This window comes from Pipra filicauda, unplaced genomic scaffold (genome assembly GCF_003945595.2).
Source record: "Pipra filicauda isolate LSUMZ 115617 unplaced genomic scaffold, ASM394559v2 scaffold385_size793830_pilon, whole genome shotgun sequence".
Taxonomy (NCBI): Eukaryota; Metazoa; Chordata; class Aves; order Passeriformes; family Pipridae; genus Pipra; species Pipra filicauda.
The window spans coordinates 578,026-593,029 of record NW_024104515.1 but is presented as its reverse complement, the minus strand read 5'-3'; the positions used below and the strand labels follow the sequence as shown (position 1 = coordinate 593,029).

At 65.3% G+C, this 15,004-nt stretch overlaps 2 protein-coding genes across 2 annotated transcripts; one reads left to right on the top strand and one right to left on the bottom strand.

The window, feature by feature from the left end:
- Nucleotides 1-615: 615 nt before the first annotated feature.
- Nucleotides 616-4,847, bottom strand: SOX12 (SRY-box transcription factor 12). The gene has a single exon (XM_027721834.2). It carries the CDS (start codon nt 4,790-4,792, stop codon nt 3,893-3,895), a length of 900 nt encoding a protein of 299 aa, XP_027577635.1. The 5' UTR covers nt 4,793-4,847; the 3' UTR covers nt 616-3,892.
- Nucleotides 4,848-9,661: 4,814 nt separating this feature from the next.
- On the top strand, nt 9,662-13,473 carry REM1 (RRAD and GEM like GTPase 1). Its single transcript, XM_027721836.2, has 4 exons — nt 9,662-10,896; nt 11,054-11,136; nt 12,195-12,399; nt 12,593-13,473. The coding sequence occupies exons 1-4, from the start codon at nt 10,587-10,589 to the stop codon at nt 12,868-12,870; spliced, it is 876 nt and encodes a 291-aa protein (XP_027577637.1). The 5' UTR covers nt 9,662-10,586; the 3' UTR covers nt 12,871-13,473.
- Nucleotides 13,474-15,004: the final 1,531 nt, after the last annotated feature.

Below are 15,004 nucleotides of genomic sequence, written 5' to 3'. Positions count from 1 at the left end.
GACTTGTGGGGTCACTGGGACACGGGCACCCCCCTGCACCTCTCCATCCCCTGGGGACAGCCTGGTCCCCAGCAGCGTCGGGGCCGTGGGAGGGGCTGGCGGTACCCGGGGATGCTCCGGGTTCCTCTTGTTGCCGTGGCAACAGCTGAGGGTGGGGGGGGACCGTGTGACGAAAGCGGCATGTGACCCCTTGCCCCCCCCCCATCCCCCCGGGCCCTGCTGCGGGACCAGATTAGCGACCCTGGTCCCCTCCCTCCCCTGTGCCCCCGGTGTCCCCACCCAGCCCCTTCCCCCTGGCTGAACGGAGTCGGGGGCGCTGTCGGGGTTGCCACACACACACACGTGGGTGGGGCTGTGTGTGCACATGCACATACGTGCACATATATGCACATGCTCACACTGCTCCCAGGGACACCCATCCCACTCTGACTGATGAGGGTGAAAACCCCCACCCTGTGTGGGAGCCCTTGGGAACCCGGGCTCAGGGTGACGTGCTGGGAGCCAGATGCTGGCCACTGGGAATCCCACATCTCCCTGGGGACCTCCCATACCCCTGGGAACCCCAAATTCCCCTGTGAGGAGGTGAGTTGGCACATAAGGAGACAGAGCCATGGGGAGCAGACCAACACACTTTATTCCATAATCACAACAGTCAGGATAACCGTTAGCCGAGGTTCTGTTCCGTAGAGCAAGAGTCGGCCACGTCACACCCCCGGGATGGGGTCACGACTGCCCCTCAGCTAAAATCCTATTTCTCCAAGACAACAGACACAGGGACCCTTCACTAACACGACACTACAAAGGTGACCCCGAGCGCTGGCGCCCGTCCGCAGGCTGCGCTGGGGCCCCGCCAGCTCCGGGGACCCCCGGCCCGCTCGGCCGCCGCCGGGGCGGCTGCTTCCTGAGAGAGGTTTGGTTTATTTTTATTATTACTATCATTATTACTATTTATTATTATTATTATTATTCGCTTTGTCTGGAGTGATGACGGGATGTCGCACGCGCACGCACACACGCTCGCACACGCATGCCAGCCAGCACCGGGCAGCGGGGAGGCGGGGGCGCAGCGGGAGGGGGCCGCACGCTGGGGGGGGGTCTCTAAGCACTACAACCACACGGCACAGAAAATCCACCACTGTCCACGACGGTTCTCCCTGACAAACACACCCGGCGAGACTCGAGGAAGGGGACGGGGGGACGGGACAAAGCAGATGGTGTTGTGCTTGCAGCCGGGAAGGGGAGGCCCCGGCGCTGGCTCCAGTTCTGGCACTGACCCAGAACCTGCTCCTGAGGAAACGTTTTGCCTGACAGTCTGTGGAGGGATCACCCCAGCTCAAGGGCGATGCACAGCACGCAGGGGACCACCGGGAGCCGTGTCCCCGCTGAGAATGGGAGCTGAGCCCTGAGCTGCAGGGTCAGCAAAGCACACATGTGATGCGAGACCCTCACTGTGGCCTCAGGCCTTGCTGGTACCTGGGGGCTTTGGCTTCCCCATGGTTGGGGATGGAGGGCAGGTGGCCGTCAGCCTCAGTGCCCTCCCTGAGAACCCCTGGTCATGACGTGGGGTGGCTGTGCACCCCAAGAAGGCACCGAGGTGCTGGGTGAGATCTGTGTGCGTCAGAGAGTCCTGGGGCTACTGGACACCACGGGAACCCCAAACCCAGCTCACACATGGGAGGGGGCTTCGGGTGCTCCTGGCATGGGGTTGCCCGGGGGGTGGAAGGCAGAACCCCCCAAGTGGCAGTGAGGTGGGAGCAGGCTGCCGGAACCACGGCTGTCCCGGCGCTTATTTGGCTTTTCCACTTCTGTGGGGTGAGTCTGAGTCCAGTGGGGAACGGCCGGGGGGAGGCAGGGAAGGGGATGCGCTCTATCCAGGGAACACGTGTCTGATGCGTGACGCCCGCCTGGCTCCGCAGGCTGGCACCGCACGGGGGTACCGAAACACCGTGGCTACTGCCAACACACACGCACAGCTACCGCTACACACTGACACATCTACGCTGCTGATGGCTGGCTGACCATCGGGGGGGCCTCGAGGGGACCCCCAGGCCACCCAGGACTGGGCTGGGGGACACTGAGCATCCCAGCTGAAGGGCCCAGGGACACGCCTCTCCCTGCGCTGCAGTGCCTATCCCAATGGCTGAGCCGGGGCCACCAGCACCTCCAGCAGTGGGGCCAGGCAGGTCCCTGACTCCAAGGCAGCCTGAGGGGATGCCAGGGCCTGGGAGGGGGATGTCCTTCACCTGGTCACAGCTCAATCCAGCCTGACAGCAACAGGCAGGCACAGGGTGACCTGTGACCGGGAGAACCAGCAGCCCCAAATCAGGGAGGCAGAGCCCCCAGAGAGCGGGTGTTCTGCTGCCCTCAGCACCCCACTTCCCAGGAGGGGTCTGAGGGGCTCCTACACACCCAGAACTCCTGGGGAATCGGGGCCGTGGGGGATTGCAGGGGCTGCTTCAAGCAGCGGTTGCTGCTGAACCCAGTACAGCTCCTCAGGACGCTGCCAGCCCCTACCACAGCCACGTCCCCACCCAGCACCACTGTACCCGAGCACAGCCCCTGCCCCCCCAACCACAGCCTGCGGCAGCCGCCGAGCCAGCACTGCAGCCACGTGCTCCCGGCAGTGGGAGGAGGCGGCTGTCGCAGGAAGGAGCCATTAGGAAAAGCAAAGAAAATCCCAGCTGGAGGAGCTGCTGCAGCAGCGCCTTCCCTGCCAGCATGTCCTTGCTCTCAGCTCAGCCAGCAGCGGGGCTCAGCGTGGTGCTGTGTGGAGGAGCCCTGTGCCAGAGCATCGCCCACACCCCACACGCCCACTGATATTGGCTGCTGCTGCTCTTGGCCCTGTTTGGGTGGTTGCTTAAGGCAGATTTCCCTACAGCTGCCCTTTCCTGCCACCCTGCCCTTCCCTGCTGCTCCTTGCGATCCCAGCAGCACCACCCACCACAGCCGGGCATGGTGGGACCCTTCTCCACCAGCCAAGGTGAGCCAGTCCAGAGCAGGTCCTACATGGGCACCGGCTCCAAGGCTAAAAATGAGGGCTGGCTCCTTTGGGAAGGGCTCATCCCCACCAGGTTTTGGGTTGGCCCCGGGCACGGGCTCCCCCCATGGCACAGCCTCCCCTGCACAACTGCCTGGCGAGAGGAACAACACAGCCTCCCGCGCCCACGTGCGCGTCACGTGCGTGCAACTTCACTCTTCCCAAAGCAAGTGGCGGGGAGCGCACACCACGGGGAAGGAGACGGTGCCGTGGGACACCGAATCCCCAAAAGCCAGGGATCCCCCATGAAACAGAGCATTGGGAAGGGAGAGCTTTGCATGGCTCGGCATCCCTCCCCAAGGGCTGCAACGAGGAAGAGGAGAAAAATTGAAGTCATGCGTTAAATGCAGTCAAAAAGCAAATGGAATCGGCCATTCCCCGAGGGATGGGGAAAGTTGGATGGGCACCAAGAGCCAGGGTGGCGTGGATGCTCCGGCTGCCTGGAGAGTGGGAGGACACAGGGTGCTGGCAGAGATGGGAGCGGCCGGGAGCAGCCATGGCCGGCAGCACTGGGGTCATGGGGGAAGTGGCCGGGTGTGACAATGAAAGCCCCATGAGACGCATTTCACAGGCAAATAACCATGGTGGGCAGCCACACGTCCCACTGGCGCAAGGCGAGGGCCGGACAGACGGACGGATGAGGAGTGGGTGTGTGCCAGGGGGTGGGGGGAGCAAGGTCTCTGCCTTCCAGCAGCTTCAAGGCAAAATACCTGATTCCTGCATGTAAACAGCTGGTTTCGGTTTGTTTGTTTTTTTTGTTCTTTTTTTTTTTTTTTTTCCTGGGTTGTTTTTTTTTTTTATCTGACCTGATTGTGGGTGAAAATAAAAACAAGCATTACCTGCAGAGTGTGGGACTCAGTAGGTAAAGACCAAGTCCGAGATGCTGGACATGAGCCAGTCCCCCGCTATCATCTCCGTCACCTCGGGCGTGCAATAGTCCGGGAACTCGAAGTGCGAGGAGCCTCCCCGCGGGAAGAGGTCGTGGTCCTTGTCGAAGACAGACCAGTCCAGAGCACCACAGGTGGCACTGGCGGGCGCCCGCCCGGGCATGACCCCCAGCAGCTCTTCCTCCAGCTCCTCATCCGAGGAGCTGAAGGAGGAGGGAGGGGACCCAGCTGACATGGGAGAGGGGGACCCGCTCTCTGGGGAGGTCCCTGGCTCCGGGCAGGGTGCGGCAGGGCTCAGGGGGGCCGGGGGCTCCTGGGGGCTGTGCTCCCCGTCGGGTGCCGGGTGCCAGGCAGCCGGGCCGGGCTCCGCGGGGCAGTCCTCAGTGGGCACCTCTGGCGCGGGCTCCTGCGGGGTGTCGGGGCCGGTGGGCAGCTTGGCGGGCTGCCTGCGGCTGGCGGAGACACGGCCCAGCACGGAGGGCTTGATCTTCACCGGGAGCCGCGGGCGGGCTGCGCCGGTGCCCACCTTGCCTTTTTTCCGAGGCCGGTACTTGTAGTCGGGGTAGTCGGCCATGTGCTTGAGGCGCAGGCGCTCGGCCTCCCTGACAAAGGGGATCTTCTCGGAGTCGTGGAGGAGCTGCCAGCGCCGGCCCAGGCGCTTGGAGATCTCGGCGTTGTGCATGTCGGGCCACTGGTCCATGATCTTGCGGCGCTCGTGCTGGGACCACACCATGAAGGCGTTCATGGGCCGTTTGATGTGCCCGCTCGGCGTCTTGCACCAGGCGGGCTCGGTGTCGCGGGCGGGCAGCGGGGCGCAGGGCTCCCGCCGAGCCTCCGCGCCCCGGCCCCGCGGGCCGCGCTGCACCATCCTGGGGCCGGGCACCCCGTCGCCGCCTCCGCCTCCGCCTCCCCGCCCGCTGCCGCCCCCCTGCCCGCCGCCGCCTCTCCGCCCGCCGCTACGCGCCGCGCCGCGCCGCCCCCATTGTGCGGAGCGGGCGGCGGCGGCGGGGCGGGGCGCAGGCGGCCGCGACGGGGCCCGGGGGCGCACGGCGGGGGCGGTTCCGCCGGGGCGGCGGCTGCAGTGGTGCTACGGAGGGTCCCCGGGATGGCCCGGTGGTTTTTGGCTCGGAGATCGCTCCGCAGCGGTCCTGTCCCGGGATGCTCCGCACCGACCCGGGATGCTCTGCGATGCTCTGTACCACCTCGAGGATGCTCGGTACCGGTCCGAGGACGCTCCGGGATGCTCTGTACTGGCTCGGGGATGCTCCGCACCCACCCGGGGATGTTCGGCGCCGGCTCGAGGATTCTTCGGGATTCTCTGTACCGGCTCGGGGATGCTCCACACCGCCCGGGGAACGCTGCACGCCTCGAGGGCTCCGCCCCGCTCTGAGGTTGCTCCGCTCCCCGCCGCCCCGGGGATGCTTCCCCGGCTAAGTGGGCGGATGCTTCAGTCGGGAATGGCGCGGGGCGGCTGCGGTGGGTCCGGGCGCGGGTCGGGGGTGCGCGGGGGGCGGTGCGGGCAGCCTGGGAGCCGCACGCCCCCCGGTGCCGCTTTTATAGCCGCCGCCGCCCCGCCCCCGCCGCCCCCGGTAAACACCGGCGCGCCGGGGCTGTCAATGGGGGGCCCCGCCCCCCGCCGCCCATTGGCCGCCGGGCCGGGGGGGCACATCCCGCTCAGCCAATGGGCGCCCGCCGAAAGGGGTTGCTGGAGAGAATGGCAGGGCGGCACCGCCGGTACCCCCCGGAACCCACCGGTACCCCCCGCAGCCCCCCTGGCTCCCCCCGGTACACGAGGCACGCCCCGGTACCTCTCGGTACCCCTGGCAACCCGATCCCCCCCGATACCGCCCCCACGGCAACCGTGCAGCCCCCCGTTGCCCCCACGGTGAGCAGCACAGCACCCCCCGTGAAATCTGGTACCTTCATCGCACCGGTTACCTCTGCCCTCTGGTACCCACCCGGAGATGTTTCAGCTCCTGCTAGAACCCGCTGCTCCCCCCGGTCTGGGCGCCCCGGTGTCCCCGGTGATCTCAACGCCCGCCCCCCCGGGAGCCCACCCCCACCCTCCTCGCGGCCCGCCGGGAGCCTGGGCACGGCTCTGACCGCCCGCGACACCGACTATCCCCCCGGGATGCTGTTCTTGGACCCCGCCCTGCCGGGCTCCCGGGGCATCCACTGTCCCCACTCCTCCCGGCAGAGCATGGTCTGGGACGTCCCCAGGCCGCCCACTGGGGCTCGGCCCCACGCGGTGTGGAAACACCGGTGCCTTCGTGGATGTGTGTTCCCCACCCGCCTCAGCGGCGTTTCCCGGGGGCTCGGGAGCGGGGCCGGGAGCGCCGTGCGGGGAACGCGCTGCCCACGGGGCGGCCACGCGGTCCCGGTGCCGCGAGTGGGACCCGCCCCGCCCGGTCGGGCCACGCCCCCTCCCGGTCAGGCCACGCCCCCTCCGCTGGGCGGCACCAATGGGGCGGTGGCGGCGGCGCTGTTGCCCCGGAGACCGCGGGCTGCCCGCAGGGGGCCGCGCCCATTGGCTGCCGTCGCCGCGCGCGGGGCCGCCGGGGGCCGCGCCCATTGGCTGCGCCGCCGCCGCCAGTTGCTGTGGTGACAGGGGAGCGCGCGGGGCCGCGCCCGGCCGGGAACCGGGACAGACAGGGACCGACCTGGAACCGGGACCGGCCTGGAACCGGGACCTTACCGGGCGCCGATACCTAACCGGGCACTGTGACCCGACCAGACACTGCAACCTGCCCGGGCATCGCAGCTGACCGGGCACCGAGACACGACTGTACATCACGACCTGCCCAGGCACCGCGGGCTGACCGGCACTTCGGGCTTTCCCAGTTCTGTGGCCTGACCGGGCACCATGGGCTGTCCAGATCCTGCGGTCTGACCCGGAATTGTGTCCTCTCCCGACCCTGCAGGCTGCCCCGGCGTTGCGGCCAGACTGGACACCGGGGGCTGCCCCGGGGCCTGTCCTCCCGCTGGCCTGTCCCGCACCCCCGGGGCCTGCTCACGCCGTCCCGGAGCCCCGCCGCCCGGGGAACACCACAGGACCCTCCACCGCGGCTTTCCACGGGGAGCCTCTCCCGCCCGGTGTAGCCGGAGGTCACGCCCGGCACCGGGCACACGGTCCCGCATGGCTCTGGCACCGGGCTCACACACACCCTCCGGTCTTCGCTCCCGCCCCGCGGGCACGGTCCGCGTTAGCACGGAGAGCCTGTAGTGCCGAGCAGCTCTGCGGGGCTGTCCATCCCCGCTGGCGCCGCGCACCGGGGCCTCCTCGCCCCGGGCTCCCCGGCATGGCCGGTCCTCTGCTCCCTCCCGTCCCCGGCAGCCCCGCAAGCAGCCGAGTCCCCGCCCGCCCCGCCGGGCTGCTCGGTCTGCCACAGCTCCGTCCCAGCCCGGGCATCCCGGCCCCGTCCCGGTGGTCCCGTCCCGGTGATCCCGTCCCGGTGGTCTCGTCCCGGTGCAGCGCCGAGGCGGAGCCGGCAGGGGGCGCCCCTCCTGCCCGGTCCCGTGAGCGCGAGCCCCGCCCGGTCCCCGGGCCCGCCCGCTGTCGCCATGGAGACCGGCCCGGGATACGGGGCATCCCGTGGCGAAGGGGGGGTCTCCGGAGGCCATGGGGGTCCCCAGGGGGCAGAGGATGATGGGGGACAGTGGGGTGTAGGGGTGTCCCTGAGGGCAAAGGGGCTCCCAAAGGGACAAAAGGGCGAGCCGGGGGGCGTCTCCCCATAGACCGGCAGCATCATCACCCTTGCAACATCTGAAATCTACCCTTCCATACTGTTCCCTGGCTCCATCTGGCTCCTGGAGCAACGCTCTGCTCCCCAGAGCCGCTCTCTGAGGGGTGGCACCAGGCACAGTGACAGATTCCTCCGTGCTGTCAGTGCGAGCCGCAGCGCCTGAGGGGAAGGTCAGGGATGGTGCAGGGGGATGTTTCCCAGCTCTGTGGAATGAGCAGTGACTGAGTTTGTCCCTGTGCAAGAGTAAAGGCAGTGGTGCAGACCTGCAGGCAGAACCAGCTGGACACAGCGAGAGCAGAGCTCCAGGAAAGGAAAAAACAATGGAAAATAATCTGGGAAGCGAGTTGCTCACATCACTGTGAAATGAGTCTACACAGTCGCATTACCTTTGCTTTCCATCCCACTCAGTTGAAGACACTGTGTTGATCTTATAAATGTCAAACAATTCCATTTCTGAGAATGAATCCCATTTGCTCCGTGGGGATTTGCTCTTCCCGTCAGCCTGCCGGGAGGGAGAGAGCCCCGTGACACACAGCAGGCTGTGCTCGGGGGGTCTGCTCATGGGATCATTCCTTCCCCGTGTGTCCTGTCTCTGCAGGTGCAGGCCGGCCCCCAGGTCCTCCACACCCCAGGCGTGCACCAGGCTTATTTTCCATGAAAATATCATCTTGTTGGGCAGACACTCACCCAGCAGAGCTGCAGTGACAAGAGGGGCTGGATCTTCTGCACTGGGGTCTGGGTTTTAGCTGGAAGACAGCTACGGCTGTAGCTATGGAGGCACGAGTTGAAGAAGGAGGGAAGCCTGGAATGTGTCAGGAGGGAGGAGGCGAGCGGCTGCGTGATGGATTAGTGGAACTCGTTTTTTTAAAATGTTTAAAAAAATGATAAAAAAGGGGAATTAGTTAGCCTCTGCAGCTGGCGGGGCTGGGGTTATTGAGGGTGGCTGGGAGAAGAGTTAAAAATAGCAGGAAGGCCCAAGTGGAAAGTTTCTGTAACATCACAAGTCAGGCATTTGGTGCTTACCCGCCCTGACAGGAGGGAGCCCGTGCCAGAGCCCTCTCCACCATCCTCAGTCCTTTCCCACTGACCTCCCTGCAACTTTTCACACGACATCACCAGCCCTTCGTTTTACTTATTAACCCTTTGCTTCCAGACACCAGATTTGCTTCCAGAAAGAGCAAAATGAGTCATGAGTTGCTTGGCCTGGGAGCGTGAGGGAGCAGAGGAACACAGGGCTCGTGCTGGCCCTCCCTGTGCCCCTGCACGCCGCTGGAAGTGTGGGGAGCCCAGAGGGGCTGTAACCCCCCATGTACCCATTCCTGTCTGCATTTCAGGTTCCCCTCCTTAAAAAATCCTCCTGATCCCAGGGGCCCCAGGCGGATTTCACCAGCAGCTCTGAGCTCTGTGCTGGGACTCTCTGGATACACAGTTTGTCCTGGGCTGAGACAAGATGGATGAGATACCTCTGAGCAAGCCCAGCTCACTGTGCTTGTCCTCGCTGCAAGAAAGCAGATGTACCTGGCTGCTCCAACGGGGCTTTCTCCACTTTTGTTTGTCTTTCAGGATTGACAATGAGAGTGGCTGAATTCATTCCTTCTCCCTCTCAGAGCCCCAGGAGTTGTGTCTGGCTCTGATGCTCCAGGAAGGCCCTTGAGCACTGAGCCTGCTGTGCAGGGGGTGGTCTGAGAGTGGTAGAGCAGGGTTTGGGCTGCAAACAATTTTGGTTTTCAGCAGAGGGGTCAGTTGCTGGGGCAGACCGTGAGGGGTGAGAAAATACTGCTGGCATGGCTGGGGATCAGGCTGGACTCTGGTTCACACTGAACAGGAGCTGGGCACGACCCTCACTCGATTTTAAAGTGTTTCCCTGCTTTCCCAGTTGCTTGCATGGTTCTGGGTCCCAGAAAGAGCATCTGGGCCCTCCCCACTGAAAGCCAGTCCAGGACCTTGGGGGCACTGAGAGGGTGGCACAAGTCAGGGTACTGCCTGTGGCACAAGTTAACACAAGTCAGGCTTCCCTCCACCCACCTTGTGCCCCCTGATGCTGTCATGCAGGGGACAGAACCCCTCTGAGCACAAAGTATCAGCACCACACTCCTGCTTCTCCTCCTCCTCTTCACACTGAAACAGCCAAAGTGCAGCAGCTTGTTCTTGCTGGTGTGCCCAGCTTGGGGTCAGAGCAGTGCCGGCACAGGGCCGGTGCTGGGGCATTTTTGGGCACTGCTGCCAGTGCCATAGTGCCAGCAAAGGCCTGGATCAACCCACAGGTTCGAATAAAACCAACTCTTTCTCTCCCCAGCTCCAGGACAGACCCTGGCCTCGAGTTCCATCACCAGGTCTTGGCGATGGCACTACATGGCTGGGCTTCGGGCTGACAAAGCACATCCCCCGGGCAGGGGCTCGGCTCTCTCCTTACTTGGCGGACCTGGGCTGAGCAGGCCCGTGGGAGCACGGCCGGGCACCGGGAGGACCCTGCCCCACACAGGAACGGTGGGTGGCAAAGCCCCCGCCCCCGGCAGCACATCCCGCGGCATCCCGGTGCGACCGCTGCTCCCCGGGACCGGGGGGATACATCCCTGGGGAAGTCACCGTTCCCCGGCACCGCAAGCCCCGCGGGGACCTCGGGGACCGGGACAGGGCAGCCGGGCCGGTCCGGGGCCGGTGCGGGCGGGGATGTGTCCGGCGGAGGAGGGACCGGCGCGGTGAGGGGCTCCACCCCCGGGGCTTAAAGATCGGAGCGGGCGAAGCGCGGCCGTCCCGGGAAGTTTTGCCCGAGTTGCCGCCAGTTCAGACCGGGAGCCGATCCAGGAGCGAGACCGGGAGCGGGAGCGGCGCGATCGGAAGCTACCGGGAGCCGGTGCCCCTCGGGGTGACACGCACCCCCCCGCCCACCCTCCATCCCTTCTGCCCTCGGTGCCGGTGATGACGCTGAACACGCAGCCCGGGAACAGGAGCCCGCTGCGGCGGAGGGCCAGCACCCCGCTCCCGAGGCCGGGGGGCACTGGGGCCACCTCGCGGCGCGAGCCCTGTCACCCCCAGCTCGGCCACACCGCCTCCGAGCCGGGCGGCAGGGTGCCCCGCGGCAGCTGGTCCTCCGACTCCTCGGGCTCCTCCGGCCCCCGGGAGCCCCGGTACCGGGTCGTGCTGCTGGGTGACCCCGGCGTCGGCAAGACCAGCCTGGTCAATCTCTTCGCTGGCGTTCAGGAGCGGGAGCTGCTGGAGCAGCACGGAGGTAGGTGTCTGGTGGGGGGGATCTGCTGGAGGGTCTCCCCCCGCGGGACACCCTGTGGCCCTGTGATGGGAGAAACCCGTGTGCGAGGCAGAGAGGAGCCCGGGGCCCGGCTGTCCGGACAGCGCGGCACCGACCGGGCTCTCCCGGTGTCCCGCAGAGGCCGCATACGAGCGCACGCTGACCGTGGATGGAGAGGAGACCACGCTGCTGGTGCTGGACATCTGGGAGCCGGAGCAGCGGGTACGGCGGGGCTGGGGGCTGCGGGGGGTGGGCGAGCCGGGATGTGCCCAGGGGACATTGTACAGGCACAGACGCTGTTTTGGGGCTTTTGAGCACTGCAAAGTGTCAGGGGCTGTGTCCAGGGCTCACCACTGCAGAGCAGGGGCCACATGCTGGGCAAGACAGGCTGGGGTCACATCTCTGCTCAGCTCTGTGCCCAACCCTTCCTTGGCATGGGAGGCTGCCTGCTGTGTTCTCAACAGTGTGGGCACAGGGACCCCTCACATTAGGGGCAGGCATGTGGTGGGGAAGAGGGGGTTGTGAGGAAGGACTGTGGTGCCAGCCCACTTTGAAATGCATGGAATTGGTTTGGGAATGGGGCTGAAGGAGCCAACTGGGTAAATCCACGTGAGACAGGGCCGCCAGCCAGGACACATGCTTCAACGGGCAGAGTGGTGGCCCCGAGAGCCTGGCACGGGGCATTCCCCCCGCCCAGCACATGAGGTACCTCCTGGCAGAAATGCCAGCGCTGCTGTCACTGCCTCTCTCCCTCCTTCCCTTCACGCCAGGGCCCAGAGTTCCTGTGAGTGCCACCAGTCCCCAGGAGCGGGGATGGAGCCAGTGCTCAGGCTGTGGACAAGGGGGCAGCACTCACATGGGCTGGGGCTGTGTTTGCCTGTAGATGCCCCAGTACCTTAACACCCCAACAACAGCCAATTCTTTCCACTCTGATTTATTCCCACCCTGCCAAGCAGAGCCTGGTGCCTGGCTCATATGGGGTGCAGCTCCCACAACACCGGTGTTGCGTGTCCCAGCATGGCCCCAGGAGACACAGCCTCAGCTCCCTACACCAAGCTGAGCTGACAGCCCCAGTTTGTTGCTGATGGACAAGGAAACTCTCAAACACCCCCCAAAATCAAGAGCTTTTAATCCACACTTTATAATAGGATCACATGTCTGCTCCCCACAATGCAGGGGCTGGTGGGGTGTGCTGGCAGGTCCCATCAGTGCCGGGGACCTCTGCTGTCCTCCAGCAGCCCCCGCAGAGTGGTGACATCCCATTCCCCATGTGATGCCAGGGTGAGGAGAGCCGGCGCCGCAGCCGGTGCCTGCAGGTGGGGAATGCCTACGTCATTGTCTACTCCATCACCGACCGGGGCAGCTTTGAGAGCGCCTCGGAGCTGCGCATCCAGCTGCGCCGGGCACGCCAGGCCGAGGACATCCCCATCATCCTGGTGGGGAACAAGACCGACCTGGTGCGGTGCCGCGAGGTCTCTGTCGAAGGTGAGCGGGCAATGAAGGGTCTGGCTGGTGAAGATCCCCTGGCGGGAAGGGGGATGTCCATGCCCAGCTGCTTCCCCCACATCTGTGCCCTTGTCCCTGGATGTGCAGCTGCCGTCATACCTGTGGCACTGCCCGTCCCCCAGTGCCCGGGGTGCCAGCGGGGCCATGCCCTCTCCCTGCCCTTTCCTTGCAGAGGGCCGGGCCTGCGCCGCCGTGTTTGACTGCAAGTTCATCGAGACGTCGGCGGCTCTGCAGCACAACGTGGCCGAGCTCTTCGAGGGGGTGGTGCGGCAGATCCGCCTGCGCCGTGGGGGAAAGGAGTCCCACCCGCACCCTGCGCCCGGCCAGAAGCACAAGGAAAGCCTCAGCAGGAGAGCCCGGCACTTCCTCGACAGGCTGGTGGCCAGGAATAGCAGCAAGGGGGCCCTCAAAGTCCGCTCCAAGTCCTGCCATGACCTGTCTGTGCTCTGAGAGCCACCATCCCGTCCCTCCGAACACGCTAGCTGGGACTCTCCTCTCTTCCAACAGCGTGGCCAGTGGCTCCATGGAGAGCCCAGACAGGACCGGAGTGATGCTGAGGACATGGAGCTGTTTTCATCAGTGCTCAGGGTTGCTGAGGTGCTGTGGATCCGGCTGCATCCCCTCCAGGAGAGGGGACAAGTGGGACTGAGTCCATGGAGCAGAGGGTGGGACAGGTACCTGCACTTGGGGTGATGGGATTTTGGATCCCAGCTGCTCCTGGGGAGCCGGAGGTGAGGGGTGGCCATGCCCCAGTGCAGGGCTGGAGGCTGCCAGGAGCAGGGCAGGTCCTGCTTGTGGTGCCCATCCTTTGCAGGGCATAGGGACTGGCAAGAGCACCATAGCAGTGTCCACCTCGGACTTCCTGGAGCCTGGCCAGGGAGAGGGGACAGGAAGCACTGGCAGCATCGCCTGGCACCCCGGCCCTGCTGTGCCAGGGCTTTGTTCCATGTGTCCCTGGCACCAGTGTTTCTCAGATGGAGGGTTTTGTGCTGTCTCTGTACTGGTGCGATGGGGAAACCCTCAATCTGCAGAATAAACCGCATCAGGGAGGTGCTGGTCTCTGCTGGGTCCCTGCCCTGGGGAGCCACATCCTGGAGCCACAAGGCCAGAATCCCCCAGCCCCCCTGCACCTCCTAGCCTCCATTCAAGCCTGGAAAAGCATCTGGGAAGGGCTGAGCTCTGCTGAGCTGCAGTTTTCAAGCACCTGAGCACTGTGGGAGCCACAGCCAGGGCAGGGACCTGGGCACTCAGTGGCTCCTGGTGCCCCGGGAAGGGGCAGGGAGCAGGAGCTGAGTGGGATGGCATGGGCAGGAAGGGACGTGCTTGGCTGCAGCAAGCAGTGAGTGACCCCGGGCACCCGGGGGGGCGATGCTGGAGCCGTGTGGGCTCTGCCTGTTTTTAGGCTGTACTGCCGGCCAGCAGCTACCCTGCCACAGGGAAACCTGCTCAGCACTCCAGGCCCAGGGCCAGGGAGGATCAGCAGTGCCCTCCCACCCAGGTCAGGAGTTTCTGGTCGCTCTGTGGTCAGAGCGTGGGGAACCACTGCCTGTGACCGGCACAAACGGGATGCTGGAATGGGGCAGTACCCTGCCCCTGTGGGAAAACAGCTCTCCAGAGGTGCAATCCCAAGTGAGGTCTTCTCCCTGCCAGCTTTGTCCTCAGAAGCTTTTTTCCATGCTGCTTGGTGACCATGGCATTGCTGCTCATTCCTTGCTGCTGCTCTGCTCCAGCTGTTCTGCCCTGGAGCTCCCGGCACGCTGGTTCCTGGTGCTGCTGGAGGCAATGCTGTGGTTCACACGGCGTCAGCCACGCTGGGGCTGAGGGCTGCACCCCTGGGACAGGGGCTCCTTGCTGCTGCTGGTCCCTCCTGCAGCTGCAGCCAGCGTTTCCCTGAGGCATGAGGCGGCGGGGGGGCCACGAGATGGAAAGTTGGCAGCCGGCAGAGAGGGGAGTGGAAAGAATGAGCTCAAACCCAGAAAAATGCAGCCGTGCTGGAGGGTGGGAGGAGAGGCCAAGGGGGGCCATGGCAAGGGGCTGGGAAATGGAGGGAGGGCAGGAGGAGGCTGTGGGAGGGGGTCCAGGGACTGCCTGTGGTCCCCAGCTGGGCCCACACCTGGGGCAGGTAGTGCTGGGGATCAGTGGCACCAGCCCCTCCAGAGTCATCCCAGTGCCATCCCTCCCTGGGTGGCCATCGGTCCCAGTGCCACTCATCCCTTGGTGGCCATCCATCCTAGTGCCATCCATCCCAGTGTCATGGGTCCCTGGGTGGCCATGGGCCCCAGTCCCATCTGTCGCTGGGTGGCCACCTGTCCCAGTGCCATCACTGCCTGGGTGGTCATCCATCCTGGTGCCATCCATCCCAGTGCCACCCACTCCTGGGTGGCCACTTGCCTCAGTGCCATCTATCCCTGGGTGGCCATCAATCCCAGAGCCATGCCTCGCTGGGTGGTCATCCACCCCTGTGTCATCCAACCCAGTGCCACCCATCTCAGTGCCATGCCTCCTTGGGTGGTTACCAGCCCCAGTGCCACCCATCCTGTTGCCATCCCTCCCTGGGTGGCCATCAGTCCCAGTGCTGTCTGTC